Source organism: Oncorhynchus tshawytscha, linkage group LG27 (assembly GCF_018296145.1).
Source record: "Oncorhynchus tshawytscha isolate Ot180627B linkage group LG27, Otsh_v2.0, whole genome shotgun sequence".
Classification (NCBI taxonomy): Eukaryota; Metazoa; Chordata; class Actinopteri; order Salmoniformes; family Salmonidae; genus Oncorhynchus; species Oncorhynchus tshawytscha.
The window spans coordinates 6,646,329-6,662,960 of NC_056455.1; the positions used below are offsets into that span (position 1 = coordinate 6,646,329).

Here is a 16,632-nt window from a genome sequence, read left to right on the forward strand (position 1 = left end):
AAAATGGTGAATAACTCACCACAGGTTAATGAGAAGGGTGTACTTGAAAGGATGCACATAACTCTGCAATGTTGGGTTGTATTGGAGAGAGTCTCAGTCTTAAATAATTTTCCACACGCAGTCTGTGCCTGTATTTAATTTTCATGCTAGTGAGGGCCGAGAATCCACTCTCACATAGGTACGTGGTTGCAAAGGGCATTAGTGTCTTAACAGCAAAGTGTCTTAACAGCGCAATTTGCCAAAGCAGGATACTCTGAGCGCAGCTCAATCCAGAAAATGGATTAAATTCAATTTTCACAGAACCGCTTGTTGCAATTTCAATGAGGCTCTCTTGTTCAGATACCGGTAAGCGGACTGGAGGCAGGGCATGAAAGGGGTAACGAATCCAGTTGTTTGTGTCATCCATTTCTGGAAAGTACCTGTGTAATTGCGCAACCAACTCACTCAGGTGCTTCGTTCATTTACACACAAAACAATCATACAATGATGGAAAGACCTGTGTGTTGTCCTTGTTAATGCAGAGAGAGAAGATCTCCAACTTCTTAATCATCTCCTCAATTTTGTCCCACACATTGAACATAGTCGCGGAGAGTCCCTAGATTCAGATCATTCAGGCGAGAAAAAACATCACCCAGATAGGCCAGTCGTGTGAGAAACTCGTCATGCAAGCGGTCAGACTCGTGAAAATGATGGTCAGTAAAGGTCAGTCAATTAAAAAAAACATGTCAATACTTTACCCCATTGATGACCAGCACACTTCTGTATGTTGTAAAAGCATGGTCACTGCCCATATCATTGCATAGTGCAGAAAATACACAAGAGTTCAGGGGGCTTTGCCTTAACAAAGTTTTCACTGTAGTGTCCAAAACATATTTCAAGCTCTCAGGCATTCCCTTGGCAGCAAGAGCCTCTAGGTGGATGCTGCAGTGTACCCAGGTGGCGTTGGGAGCAACTGCCTGCACGCACGTTACCATTCCACTATGTCTCCCTGTCATGGCTTTTGTGCCATCAGTACAGATACCAACACATCTTGACCACCAAAGTCCATTTAATGTCACAAAGCTGCCCAGTACTTTAAAAATATCCTCTCCTGTTGTCCTGGTTTCCAGCGGTTTGCAGAAGAGGATGTCTTCCTTCATTGACCCCCCATAAACGTAACGGACATATACCAGGAGCTGTGCCAGGCCCGCCACGTCTGTTGACTCATCCAGCTGTAACAGACATATACCAGGAGCTGTGCTAGGCCTGCCACATCTGTTGACTCATCCAGCTGTAACGCATAGAATTCACTGGCTAGTATGCGAAACAGTAATTGTTTTGAAACATCTCTTGCCATGTCGCTGATGTGTCGTGAAACAGTGTTGTTTGATGAAGATATGGTCTGTATAGTTTTTTGGACCTTTCCCCCAGCATTGTCCCAGCCACATCTGCGGCAGCAGGAAGAATTAAGTCCTCCACAATAGTATGGGGCTTGCCTGTCCTAGCCACTCGGTAGCTCACCATATAAGACTCCACTAGACCCTTCTTATTAATGGTATCTGTTGATCTTATACATGTCTTACTACTTGACAGTTGTCTTAATTGTTGCTCAAAAAACTCCTGCGGCATATTTGAAAAATTGGCATGTTTTTGTTTCTAAATGTCTGCGTTTTTTATGAATAAAAACAAACAAACATGTGAATCACATTTGAATCTGGTGTAGCCTGACGGCATTGCGTACCCCAGTTTGTGAATACCTGGTTTATGTCATGGGTGTTTTGTACACTCAGTGTAGATAAAATGACATAACCATGTCCGACAGATGGTTATGAAGTTCAATCAATGCAGAAACGGACTAACAGGAATTAACATTATAGCATATGCAGGTGATTCAGCCATCTTCTACAGCAACAATACACTATTTTGTGCTGGGCTGATTAGCAGCAAGTGCCAAGGTTGAACCTACCCACCGTTTTGAAGATGTCCTCTGGGACAGATCTGAAAACGGCGTGGAGTATGTTTGAATCAATAACAGCCTCTCGACAGGAAACTGGAGGAGAGCTACTCCATTAGCAAGGGGGTCGGATTTGGAGCTGTGTAGAAATAGAATGACCGGAAAGTTGCTGCAAAGCAAATTGGAGTAAATTAATAAACACTGTTTTTATTTGACTGTTTTAATAGAGGACATCAAAGAAAAGTATAGGCTCACTAAATCACTGACAGCTGCTCTACTCTCATACGACTGTACGTGCGTTTTCTGTCCGCAAGGTGGCATTGTCTGACGGTTGAGAGTGGTTAGCGGAGGGCTGCACCGGGTACAACCGTCCCGAGTTTCATTAGGCGACAGTAGCCTTGTCAAGTGGTTGTTTTTTGTAATGATCCTATCCGCAGGCCTACCTCTCCTCAAGGAATACTGTTTTTGAATGACATATATATTTTGTATTTATTTTAATATTTTAAAAAAATCTGCTGATAAATTATATTGAATAACCCCACCTATCTCTCTTGCATACACACACACACACACGCAGTCTCTCAGTGTGGGCATGTCTCTTCAGGAGACTGTCTACTCCGAGCGCACTCTCACTTGAGCGGAGGGACAGCGAGCGAACAACCATCACCTCCTTATGGCACATCAACCCATCATATATTTGTTTGTGTGGAAAATGTTCAACTAAAGCCGGTGTGAGTAGTATAAAAGCTTTTTGTAAAGAGTGCACTGTTTTGGGGAGTATACACAGATCCTTGCGCAGCCCGTTATTGGCCATGGAGTCCTTTACGCACTGCAGATAACAAGTCTTTGTGAAACAAAGAAAACAAAGTAATGGATCAAAACTGCAAGTGATTTTTTTTCACACTCTGCTAAAGTTATGGCCGCGCTACGGAGGAAATTTGGGGAGGACTATCAGGTAGTGAATACAAACCGTGACAACACCGCCTTTTCAGCACCTGTTAAAAAGAAACGCCAGCGGTTCGTGGAGAAGAACGGTCGTTGCAACGTGCAGCACGGGAATCTCGGCGGGGAGACCAGCCGATACATCTCCGACCTCTTCACCACCTTGGTGGACCTCAAGTGGCGATGGAACTTACTTATCTTTGTTCTGACCTATACAGTAGCATGGCTGGTCATGGCTTCTATGTGGTGGATCATCGCCTACATCAGAGGGGACATAAATCATGGTCACGACTCGTCCTACACCCCCTGCGTTGCCAACGTTTACAACTTCCCCTCTGCTTTCCTATTCTTCATAGAGACCGAGGCCACCATCGGCTACGGCTACCGCTACATAACGGAGAAATGTCCAGAGGGCATTATTCTCTTCTTGTTCCAGTCGCTGCTGGGGTCAATCGTGGACGCCTTTCTGATCGGCTGCATGTTCATTAAAATGTCCCAGCCTAAGAAGCGCGCAGAGACGCTTATGTTTAGCCAGGACTCGGTGATCTCACAGCGCGACGGCAAACTGTGCCTCATGTTCCGCGTGGGCAACCTGCGAAACAGCCATATGGTGTCCGCGCAGATCAGGTGCAAACTCATAAAGGTAAGGTAAACAAGCATCAGATGCGCTCTGCACCACAGGGGTATTTAGGCAACTAATCATAAAAGGACCCACGGTGATAATTCTCTACTAAAAGCCTTCAGGGATAGTGGAAAATTAAACTCTCGAGCATAAAATGCCAAGATGTTGTGTGCTAATGTCATATTTCATGTGCGTAACTAATTGTCATGTATTATATTCGCATTCATTATTTCACATAAAGTATGTGCTTCTCCGTCACCCTGTCTGCATTTGGGGTCCTAAAATGCTGTGGCAAACAATCAATTAAACCTGAAAGTGGCGAACAGACAACACAAGAAAATGTAATAAATGTAATCAAATTGAATAGAATAAACCTATAGGAGTCTAGCTGCACTATGATAGCAGTTGCATATCAGAGATATATATTTTTTTTTCTAAGCTTAATTATAAGCAGCTCTTAGTCCACAGTGTGTGCCTTGTTCAACAAAAAAGGCTTAAAATTGTATTAGCATAATCCTTAGTAGTGAGATTGTATTTTGGCTGAGTGGCAGATGTTTCCAAGACAGGGTCTGATAAGAGAGAGAAAGGGAGAGAGAGAGAGAGAGAGAGAGAGAGAGAGAGAGGGCTTGAGAGAGAGAGAGAGAGACTGAGGGGCTGAGAGAGAAAGACAGAGGGGGGCTGAGAGAGTGTAGCTGGGAGGAGCAGAGAGCAACAGAGAGGAGTTGAGAGAGAGACAGAGAGGGCTTGAGAGAGAGAGAGAGAGACTGAGGGGCTGAGAGAGAAAGACAGAGGGGGGCTGAGATAGAGTGTAGCTGGGAGGAGCAGAGAGCAACAGAGAGGAGTTGAGAGAGAGAGACAGAGAGGGGTTGAGAGAGAGAGAGAGAGAGCGAGACAGAGGGGCCCGAGAAAGAGAGAGAGAGAGAGGGGGAGCTGAGAGAGAGAGAGAGTTCTTTGGTGGTGCAGCCACAGCGTGTCCAAAATCAGTCACCGCGGGGCACGGTAGTGTATCAGTGAGCTGCTCTGACAGAGACCTGGGCTCTCAGGCTGGGGTTTGACAGTTACAACTCCAGCAATGAAACACAAAGAATCAAATCATCATCAGCCATGGAGCAGTATACATGCTGCTCCCTCCGATCAAGCATGACGTCAGGTCAGAAGTGGCCCTGGACTTAAGACCCTGGAGTAATGGAATAAATCATATTTATAGTGCACGTGGATACATTTTTCATCTTCACTCTCATGTTGTAAGGTCTGGTTCACATCACAATGTGATGTTTGAGTAGGACTTTTGTCAGAGACACTCCGATATGAAACCAAAGAGAGGCAAAAACATTGGTTTCTGAGAATACACACACTCACACATGCACACATACACACACACACACACCCAGTGAGGCGCTTTGAGCTTGTTTAAGTATGTGTTCCACCACCGTGAACACATCGGCACAGCACATTGAACATAGTGTGGGTCAACTTAACAACACATACTGTACATCCAGTGTGGCTGAGAGAGAGAGAGAGGAAGGGAGAACCCCACCCCTCAGTCATAGCCAGGCAGTCCCCAAAGAGAACAGCCTCCTAGGCACGCAGTCAGAACAGCCACAATCGATAGCCCCAAGCAGGGTGTTTCTCTGGGATGAACCCCATCCTCTCGCTCAGCCTCCCAGGCAGACCATTTACAGCAGCTGGAGGGTTGCATCACACAGTTGACAGGGTGCCCGGTGCTCCAAATGGCTGGTCATGTACTAGAGGGCTAGTCTGTTGATTGATTTATCCTGTGCAATAATTGAATAAGGCTCAAGCACAGACCCAGGCGCCTTCACAATATAAAGCTCCCCTACAGTGGGTGTATTTTGAGAGGAAAAAGGAGGACGGGAGAGAAAGAAAGTATACCCACTGGGCACAGACGTCCATTCAGCGTCTGTGCCCAGTGGAGTGACGTGGAAACAACTGTGATTCAACCAGTGTGTGCCTAGTTTGTGCCCAGTGGGTAGGCTACAAGTGGCACTCACAGAGATTGCGTCATGAAATATGTGAAGCGCAGGTAGGCACTTTGAGCACAAGTAAGAAACTCACACTCACCTTTTCTCTCTGACTACAAAAGGAGGGGGGGGGATGAAAGAATAAATATCATCCCCCTCCTCCTCTCCTGCTCTCTCTTTCTCTCTTTGAGGTACCATCCATACAACCCACACTGTGCTCTGGGGTCTTTAGTAATTGTTGCTCTGCTGTCAAGCTTCACAGCACAGCCCTGTGCTACTTTCACTTCAAAGACCCTTTGGCCAGCACAGAAAATGTACAAATAAGCCTCCTAGTTTTGGGAAAACACATCTGAAATCAAATTACTCCGAGATGAATCGTGTTAAAACAGTTGTAAAAGTTAACATGAATTATAGTCATGCAAAATAAATCATTACTTCACAGGAATCATGCCATTTTGTAAATGAATGTTTGTATTTTGTCAGTGCAGTACTAGTAGAGGGATGATGGTGGTGCTGTTGAATCATGCCCCTCTTCCACCTGTTCCCCCAATCCACACTGTTACTCACAAATCTGTACAGGTTTTTCAATAGTCCTCTCCACCTTCCATTTAGGTATTGACTTGCCATATGTTCATAAATATACACTGTAACATGACCTGGCATGTGTTAGAACCACTTAACACCAATCAAACAAATAGAGCACATATCGGTTGGAGAAAAGCAAAGTCCTGATGAACTCCTGTAGTCATTCTTCAGTTAAGTCCCATCATTCATACATACATACATACTGTATGACTGTACAGAATGTGTGTACATAGGTGTGTGTGTGTGTGGCAGTGACAGCTGCTCATTCAGAGGCTCATAAAAGACAGAGGAGAGGATGGGCAGGCAGTATTGGCATGACACCTGTTTGGGTTTACAACATGGTGTAGTTAAGGCATCTGCTCCTTGTGACCATGTCTGTCAGTCACAGTCCACATCTCATTCTAGCCAGGACGGCTCACTTCAATCAAACCCACCAATCGCACAGCCAACCACAGAACCCACATCCAAAAAGCAGCGGCGCCAATTCTGCAGGCAGTAACCGTGAATATAGGCCTATGCAAAGATTTCCTTCATAAGACATTTGCTGGATGATTTGACTGGCACTGTGAGCTGGCTGAGCCGAGCGACAGTCCAGTCCTTGTCGAATTCCGGACTGATTGCTGGTAGCTAGGCTGCTTGTTTGTTGTTTGGGGGGGGGGAAGTGTTGTGTTGGCTAGCTGGGTGTAGCCTCGCGTAATGCAGCACCGCTGATGTGGCGTGGCTGATTACTAGAGGGGAGCAGACAGCAGAAGGGCCCAGCTCCATCTCACAGGGCACAGAAACAGACTAATCAGAGCCGACAGCCATCCAAACCCAGAGCTGGTGCTGGCAGGGCCAGGCAGACTCAGTAAGCCTCCGAGTGCATCTTGCTGGAACGCTCCTCACTCTCACACCAAAATATGAGAGAGGCGCAGCTGAATGGAGAAAGAGAAGAGAAGAGGCTGTAGTAGAAAATACAGAGAGACCGAGAGAGAGAGAAAGAGAATGGGTGACAGGTATACAGATGAAGGATCTTCATTTGTAGTGTATTTGAGGTTTAAATAGGCATTTGAAATTTCCATTTTGATGTTTCAGAATTTATTTTCCCTTACAAAGAAATGATCAACCCATACAAAAATGTCCATGAATTATAATCCACATTTTTGTTGTTGCTGCAGCATAATGTTTCTGTTGTAGCAAACTGTTTCAAGGTGGGAGATGTGGTATAGGCTAGACAGGCAGGCAGCTACTAGCACTGGGATTGATTTCCATTTGACTTACGAGCCCCTAACCAACAACACAGTGAAAAAAAACAAAAAACAGAATCAGAATAAGAAACAAAGTAACAAGTAATTAAAGAGCAGCAGTAAAATAACAATAGCGAGACTACATACAATGGGGTACCGGTACAGAGTTAATATGCTGGGGCACCGGTTAGTCGAGGTAATATGTGCATGTAGGTAGAGTTATTAAAGTGACTATGCCCAGATGATAACAACAGAGAGTAAAAGTGGTGAAAAAGAGGGGGGAGGGGGGTGCAATGCAAATAGTCTGGGTAGCCATTTGATTAGATGTTCAGGAGTCTTATGGCTTGGGGGTAGAAGCTGTTCAGAAGCCTCTTGGACCAACACTTGGCGCTCCGGTACCACTTGCCGCGGTAGCAGAGAGAACAGTCTATGATTAGGGTGAGTGGAGTCTTTGACAATTTTTAAGGCCTTCCTCTGACACCGCCTAGTATAGAGGTCCTGGATGGCAGGAAGCTTTGCCCCAGTGGTGTACTGGGCCGTACTCACTACAAACTGTAGTGCCTTGTGGTCGGAGGCTGAGAAATTGCCATACCAGGCAGTGTTGCAACCAGTCAGGATTCGCTCGATGGTGCAGCTGTAGAACCTTTTAAGGATCTGAGGGCTCATGCCAAATGTTTTCTCCTGTCTCCTGAGGGGGAATAGGTTTCGTCGCACCCTCTTCACAACTGTCTTGGTGTGCTTGGACCATGTTAGTTTGTTGGTGATGTGGACACCAAGGAACTTGAAGCTCTCAACCTGCTCCACTACAGGCCCGTCGATGAGAATGGGGACGTCCTCGGTCTTCTTTTTCCTGTAGTCCGCAATCATCTCTTTTGTCTTGATCACGTTGAGGGAAAGGTTATTGTCCTGGCACCACATGGCCAGGTCTCTGACCTCCTCCCTATAGGCTGCCTCGTCGTTGTAGGTGATCAGGCCTACCACTGTTGTTTCATCGGCAAACATAATGATGGTGTTGGAGTCGTGCCTGGCCGTGCAGTCATGAGTGAACAGGGGGTACAGGAGGGGACTGAGCACGCACCCCTGAGGGGTCCCTGTGTTCAGGATCAGGTGGCAGATGTGTTGTTACCTACCTTTACCACCTGGGGGCGGCCGTCAGGAAGTCCAGGATCCAGTTGCAAAGGCATGTATTTAGTCCCAGGGTCCTTAGCCTAGTGTTGAGCTTTGAGGGCACTATGGTGTTGAACGCTGAGCTGTAGTCAATTAATAACATTCTCACATAGGTGTTACTTTTGTCCAGGTGGGAAAGGGTATTGTGGAGTGCAATAGAGCTTGCTTCCAGTACACGTTCTGGTAAACCGTCTGGCCCTGTGGCTTTGTGAATGTTGACCTGTTTAAAGGTCTTACTCACATCGGCTGTGGAGAGCGTGATCAGACAGTCTTCTGGAACAGCTGGTGCTCTCATGCATGTTTCAGTGTTATTTACCTCAAAGCGAGCATAGAAGTAGTTTAGATCGACTGGTAGGCTTGTGTCACTGGGCAGCTCTCGGCTGTGCTTCCCTTTGTAGTCTGTAATGGTTTGCAAGCCCTGCCACATCTGACGAGCATCAGAGCCGGTGTAGTATGATTCAATCTTAGTCCTGTATTGGCACTTTGCCTGTTTGACGGTTCGTCGGAAAGCATAGCGGGATTTCTTATAAGCGTCCGAGTTAGAGTCCCGCTCCTTGAAAGCGGCAGCTCTAGCCTTTAGCTAAGTGCGGATGTTGCCTGTAATCCATAGCTTCTGGTTGGGGTATGTATGTACATGTATGTACAGTCACTGTGGGGACGAGTCTGTGGTGGTATGTAGACAGCTACAAAAAATACAGATGAAAACTCTCTAGGTAGATAGTGTGGTCTACAGCTTATCATGAGATACTCTACCTCAGGTGAGCAAAACCTTGAGACTTCCTTAGATATCGTGCACCAGCTGTTATTTACAAAAATACATAGTCCGCCTCCCCTTGTCTTACCAGACGCCGCTGTTCTATCCTGGCGATAAAGCGTATAACCAGCCAGCTGTATGTTGGTAGGTAATGTTGTCGTTCAGCCATGACTCCTTGAAGCATAGGATATTACAGTTTTGAATGTCCCGTTGGTAGTTTATTTTTCCGTGTAGGTCATCAATTTTATTTTCCAAAGATTGTATGTTTGCTAGCAGAATGGAAGGCAGTGGGGGTTTATTCGATTGCCTACTAATTCTCAGAAGGCAGCCCACCCTCCAGACCCTTTTTCTCTGCCTTCTCTTCATGCAAATGACGTAAATGACGGGGATATGGGCCTGTTCCCGGGAAAGCAGTTTGTCTTTCACGACGGGCTCGTCGGACTCGTTAAAGCAAAAAAGGATTCTGCCAGTTCGTGGTGAGTAATCGCAGTTCTGATGTCCAGAAGTTATTTTTGGTCAGAAGAGACGGTAGCAGCAACATATGTACAAAATAAGTACCAAAATAAGTTACAAATAATGCAAAGAAATGAACAAAAAAACACAATTGGATAGGAACACTAAAAAGTCAGCCTTCTTCTCCAGCGCCATCTAATAATACTTGTTAGATTCTTCAGGGTTGCTGGGGCTCTGAAGAGTACATATTTATGTGGGTGCGCGCACACACACACACACAGACACACACACAGATACACACAACTATATCATCCGATCCAAGGCAGTGGAAGGGTTAACACTATCACCTGGCCTCTCATCCCACATTGTTATCCAAGGCAATAAAGGAAGCCTCGCGTGAAGTGTATGTTTGAGGTGTGTGGCGGAGTATGTTTTATTCCTTATATCACTGCCAGAGACCATGTGACCCGTGAGTGATATAGAAGTGGAATGTGGAAAGCGGAACGCAGATGGACATGGTGTGTCGGCGGAGATACAACGGAGACAAAAATAAAGCAAGAGCATTATGACCGTAAACCATGATGTTACTCAACAACTGTCGGTTACAGTACAGTGTATTCACAGAGCCACATTAGACTCTTATTCCCAGTGCTCCAATATGAATCCCTCTCAGGTTTTAAATTGAATTTATGGGTGGGCACTGGCAGCACTGTCACATTACGCCCTATTTTGGCCATGGCAGTTGGAACCGGAGTCGTTTTCAACCGCTCCTGTGACAGTCTATGAGCATTACACTGCACATTAAAACACTGGTTCAAGACAAGAGACAGAGAGAGCTAACTAAACCTCCAGTTTAGCATGACAGAACAGCCTATTTGAATTTCAGAGTGGATTATATTATTTCCAAGAAAACAGTGATTTCCGTTTCCCCTGCGTCTCCTCCTTGTGTGAATCGCTTCCAACCAGCCTCTTTAATTTCCCCAGCAGCCAGTGAACTAGAGACCACTCCAGTACCTAATCAACACATGCACCGTCGCCTGCCTGCCGCTCGGCCTGCCCCCTGATTAATGAGAGCTTTGGAGAGACCCAGGCATGGAGTGTGGCGATGACTCGGATGACCAGGCCTCTTTAGGCCCAATAAATGTCATGTAGTGCCTGTCCTCAGCCATGAGTCACTCACTGCAGAGATACGACTCAAAAGATATGGCTCCAAAGAGGAAAATTCTCTGGGTGGACAAAAAAAGGACTGAAAGGCTGTTTGAAATGTTTAGAAACAGGTGATTGTTTAAGAGTAGTTACTGGAAAAACACACATACGCACACGCACACACACACATGTTTCTTTTTCGGAACCAAACAATTGATTCCCATTCAAAATCCAATTTTCCCGAACTCTTACTCTTAACCTGACACTAACCTTAACCCCTTAACCTAACCCCAACTCCTAACCCCAATGCTAAACCTAACCTCTAACCCTAATTGTAAGCCTAATTGTTACCCAAACCCTAAACCTAAACACTACGCCTAAAATAGCCTTGTTCAAATCAAACTAAACTAAATTGTATTTGTCACATGTGCCGAATACAACAGGTACAGTGAAATGCTTACTTACCAGCCCTTAACCAACAATGCAGTTTTAAGAAAATACCTAAAAAAGTGAGAAATAAAAGTAACAAATAATGAAAGAGCAGCAGTAAAATAACAATAGCGAGGCTATATACAGGGGGTACATAGCCTCTGGATGAGCGTTTTGCTGTTTGCTTATGGCTTTATACAGCTCATTGAGTGCTGTCTTAGTGCCAGAATCAGTCTGTGGTGGTATGTAAGACAGCTACGAAAAATACAGATGAAAACTCTCTAAATCAAATCAAATTGTATTGGTCACATACACATGGTTAGCAGATGCTAATGCGAGTGTAGCGAAATGCTTGCGATTCTAGTTCCGACCGTGCAGTAATATCTAACAAGTAATCAAACAATTTCCCAAGAACTAGCTTATACATACAAGTGTAAAGGAATCAATAAGAATATGTACACATAAATATATGGATGAGCGATGGCCGTGCGGCATAGGCAAGATGCAGTAGATGGTATAGAGTACAGTATATACATGTGAGAAGAGTAATGTAGGGTATGTAAACATTATATAAAGTGGCATTGTTTAAAGTGACTAGTGATACATTTATTACCTCCATAATAATACTTTTTTAAATGATTAAAGTGGCTAGAAATTTGAGTCAGTATGTTGGCAGCAGCCACTCAATGTTAGTGGTGGCTGTTTAACAGTCTGATGGCCAAGAGATAGAAGCTGTTTTTCAGTCTCTCGGTCTCAGCTTTGATGTACCTGTACCGACCTCGCCTTCTAGACGATAACGGGGTGAACAGGCAGTGGCTCAGGTGGTTGTTGTCCTTGATGATCAATTTGGCCTTCCTGTGACATCGGGTGTTGTAGCTGTCCTGGAGGGCAGGTAGTTTGCCCCCAGTGATGCATTGTGCAGACCACACTACCCTCTGGAGAGCCTAACAGTTGTGGGCGGAGCAGTTGCCGTACCAGGCGGTGATACAGCCCGACAGGATGCTCTCGATTGTGTATCTGTAAAGGTTTGTGAGTGTTTCCGGTGAAATGCCAAATTTCTTCAGCCTCCTGAGGTTGAAGAGGCACTGTTGCGCATTCTTCACCACGCTGTCTGTGTGGGTGGACCATTTCAGTTTGTCCATGATGTGTACGCAGAGGAACTTAAAACTTTCCACATTCTCCACTACTGTTTCGTCGATGTGGATAGGGGGGTGCTCCCTCTGCTGTTTCCTGAAGTCCACAATCATCTCCTTTTGTTTTGTTGACGTTGAGTGTGAGGTTATTTTCCTGACACCACACTCCGAGGGCCCTCACCTCCTCCCTGTAGGCCGTCTCATCATTGTTGGTAATCAAGCCTACCACTGTAGTGTCATCTGCAAACTTGACGATTGATTTGGAGGCGTGCATGGCCACACAGTCATTGGTGAACAGGGAGTACAGGAGAGGGCTGAGAATGCACCCTTGTGGGGCTCCAGTGTTGAGGATCAGCGGGGTGGAGATGTAGTTTCCTACCCTCACCACCGGGGACCGGCCCATCAGAAAGTCCAGGACCCAGTTGCACAGGGCGGGGTCGAGACCCATGGTCTTGAACTTAATGACGAGTTTGGAGGGTACTATGGTGTTGAATGCTGAGCTCTAGTCAATGAACAGCCTTCTTATATAGGTATTCCCCTTGTCCAGATGGGTTAGGGCAGTGTGCAGTGTGATTGCGTCGTCTGTGGACCTATTGTGGCGGTAAGCAACTTGGAGTGGGTATAGGTTGTCAGGAAGGGTGGAGGTGATATGATCCTTGAATAGTCTCTCAAAGCACTTCATGATGACGGAAGTGAGTGCTACGGGGCTATGGCGATAGTAGTTTAGCTCAGTTACCTTAGCTTTCTTGGGAACAGTAACAATGGTGGCTCTCTTGAAGCATGTGGTAACAGCAGACTGGGATAGGGATGGATTGAATATGTCCCTAAACACACCAGGCAGCTGGTCTGCGCATGCTCTGAGGATGCGGCTAGGGATGCCGTCTGGGCTGGCAGCCTTGCGAGGGTTAACACGTTTAAATGTTTTCCTCACGTTGGCTGCGGTGAAGGAGTGCCCACAGGTTTTGGTAGAGGGCCGTGTCAGTGGCACTGTATTTTCCACAAAGTGAGCAAAGAAGTTGTTTAGTTTGTCTGGGAGCAAGACGTCGGTGTCCGCGACAGGGCTGGTTTTCTTTTTATAATCTGTGATTGACTGTAGACCCTGCCACATACGTCTCGTATCTGAGCCGTTGAATTGGTACTCTACTTTGTTTCTATACTGACGCTTAGCCTGTTTGATTGCCTTGCGGAGGGAATAGCTACACTGTTTGTATTCGGTCATGTTTCCGGTCACCTTGCCATGATTTAAAGCAGTGGTTCGCGCTTTCAGTTTTGCGCGAATGCTGCCATCAATCCACGGTTTCTGGTTGGGGAAGGTTTTAATAGTCACCGTGGGTACAACATCACCGATGCACTTGCTAATAAACTCGCTCACCGAGTCAGCGTATACATCAATGTTATTGTCTGATGCTACCCGGAACATATCCCAGTCCACGTGATCGAAGCAATCTTGAAGCGTGGAATCCGATTGGTCAGACCAGGGTTGATAGACCTGAGCACGGGCGTTTCCTTTTTTAGTTTCTGTCTATAGGCTGGGAGCAACAAAATGGAGTCGTGGTGAGATTTGCCAAAAGGAGGGCGAGGGAGGGCTTTGTATGCGTCGCGGAAGTTAGAGTAGCAATGATCCAAAATGCTTCCAGCCCGGGTCGTGCATTTGATATGCTGATAAAATTTAGGGAGCCTTGTTTTCAGATTAGCTTTGTTTAAATCCCCAGCTACAATAAATGCAGCCTCAGGATATATGGTTTCCAGTTTACATGGAGTGCAATGAGGTTCTTTCATGGCCTTCGAGGTGTCTGCTCTGGGGGGGTATAGACGGCTGTGATTATAATCGAAGAGAATTCTCTTGGTAGATAATGCGGTTGGCATTTGATTGTAAGGAATTCTAGGTCAGGTAAACAAAAGGACTTGAGGAATTCTAGGTCAGGTGAACAAAAGGACTTGAGGACTCTAGGTAGATAGTGTGGTCTACAGCTTATCATGAGATTCTCTAGCAAAACCTCAAGACTTCCTTAGATATCGTGCACCAGCTGTTGTTTACAAATATACATAGACCACCACCCCTTATCTTATCTTATACTGCCGATAGAGTGTATAACCCGGCAGCTGTATGTTATTAATGTCGTCGTTCAGCCACGACTCAGTGAAACATAAGATATTCGTTTTTAATGTCCCGCTGGTAGGATATACGTGCTTTTAGTTCATCCCATTTATTTTTTGTACATTGTACATTTTTTTGTACATTGTACATTGGCAAACAGTACCACCTGATCCTCACAAGGCACCCCGATCACCTTCCTCGAAATCTCTGTCTTTTTCTCCTACAAATGACGGGGATGAGGGCCTGTTCACGTGTCTGGAGTAAATCCCTCTCGTCTGACTCATTAAAGAAAGATGATTTATTCAATTCAAGGTGAGTAATCGCTGTTCTGATGTCCAGAAACTCTTTTCGGTCATAAGAGACGGTAGCAGCAACATTATGTACAAAACAAGTTACAAACTATGCGAAAAAAACAAACAAAATAGCACGGTTGGTTAAGAGAGATAAAACGGCAGCCATCCTCTCCGGCACCATTACTACACAAATGTGCCCAATTTTCCTTGTTTTACTATCTTTGAGAGGACTTCTGGTCCCCACAAGGATAGTAAAACAAAAAACAGACACACACACAGAAAAAAACAGACACACAAAAAACACACAAGTTAGCGTCTTTTTCATCATGAATCTTGTTCTGGAGTCATAACAACATAAGTCATAACATCATATTTTAAACCTAACCGTAAATCTAACATTAACCACATTGTTTACCCTTATTCCTAACCTTAAATTATGACCAAAAAGCAAATGTTTGTTTTCATTCATTTTTACAATATAGCCAGTTTTGTCTTTGCAGCTGGCCTATCTAAGGGGAAATAGCTCTGTTCTGCCTCCAGGACAAGCCTCAAGACAATAAATGTTAACCTGCCAGACACATACACATCCCAGTTAGCACATTTGGTTCCTCAGAAGTTGTAGGAACAAACATTTTTGGTTTCCCATTGGTTCTAGGAATAAAGCCATACGATTCCTACGATGGAAATTCTAGGTTATTGGGAGCTTTTTGAATAACTTCCTTAAAACTTTCACTGAATGTTTCAATAAGACTTGTAATAAGACTGCTAGTTTATTTTTGTTTCACTGTTTTAAACTCAAAGCACAGATAGGACACATGTAAATTATTTTCTTTAGGCATTAATCATGCAAACATGTTTTTTTATTGTGACTCAGAATGGGTGAGATTCAAACCTATAATCTTATTTTTTCCATCCATGGAATTAGTCCACTGCACCACCGGGATGGCGCTAGCATGCCATGTTCTTTTACTCATAAAAGCTGTTATTTTTAGTCTATTCAAACAGACCACATTTCAAAGGAAACAAGCACTCATTGAGATCAGGTGTGGCCAATTAGCAGGCACGGCCAACACACCTGTAAACACTTAACAAGGTAGAGGACATAAGAGAGTTTTGTTGATGCTGAGAACGGAATGTATATGTTTTTCAATAACATTCTTAGAACATTCTCTGAATGTTACTAAAGTTTTCTTGTGGTTTTTATGGGAATTTTCCTTAACATTCTCGGAACAATTTGAGAACATGACTTTAAATAGAACAACGAGAAAACATGTAGGAAACTGAAGTACGGAAATTACCACAAAAAAAAAAGTTTTTCCTTAACGTTATCTGAACTATTTGAGTACATTGCCAATGTTAAACCAGTTAAAGAACATTGCTATAACATTTCAAAATTGAAATGAAATGTAACCATGTTTGAACTTTTTAGGAAACGTTCTATTAAAGTAATGAAATGCCAAGAAAATAATGTTTGATAAATGTTCTATAAATGTTCCAAGCCAAACAACTATCGTGCACCATTCCCAGAAAGTTGTGGGAAGGTTGTATGCAAAATAACCATACACTGTAGGACAACCAGGCCCTCACCAAGCTCTAAGAAACATCTGGTTCTCAGAACGTTATGTATCATACCAGCAGTTTGGTGCTGCCTTCCCAAAAGCATCTAGAATTGATAAGTTAAAATGTCCTGTCTGTCTGGTTATGTCAGTGGGAAGGTTAGCGTGTTTGTTTGAACAGAGACAGAGATGTAGAGAGAAAGCTGTTGGTGCACAGTCTTTCTCTGATTCTTCCGTTTCACTAAGAGAGTGGAGGAGAGTGCCACAGGCACAGGAAGATTTGCTTGTCAGCGTTTACGATACAGTCATCCGT

The 16,632-nt window shown here is 44.7% G+C and overlaps 1 protein-coding gene across 1 annotated transcript in view; it reads left to right on the plus strand.

Moving 5' to 3' along the window:
• The first annotated feature begins 2,330 nt into the window (after positions 1-2,330).
• The window catches only part of kcnj19a (potassium inwardly rectifying channel subfamily J member 19a), a 37,126-nt gene continuing 22,824 nt past the window's right edge, over positions 2,331-16,632 (plus strand). Inside the window, exon 1 of the mRNA XM_024390107.2 lies at positions 2,331-3,518. Coding sequence (XP_024245875.1) covers positions 2,850-3,518 — 669 coding nt within the window. The 5' untranslated portion in view covers positions 2,331-2,849. The remainder of the gene's footprint in view (positions 3,519-16,632) is intronic.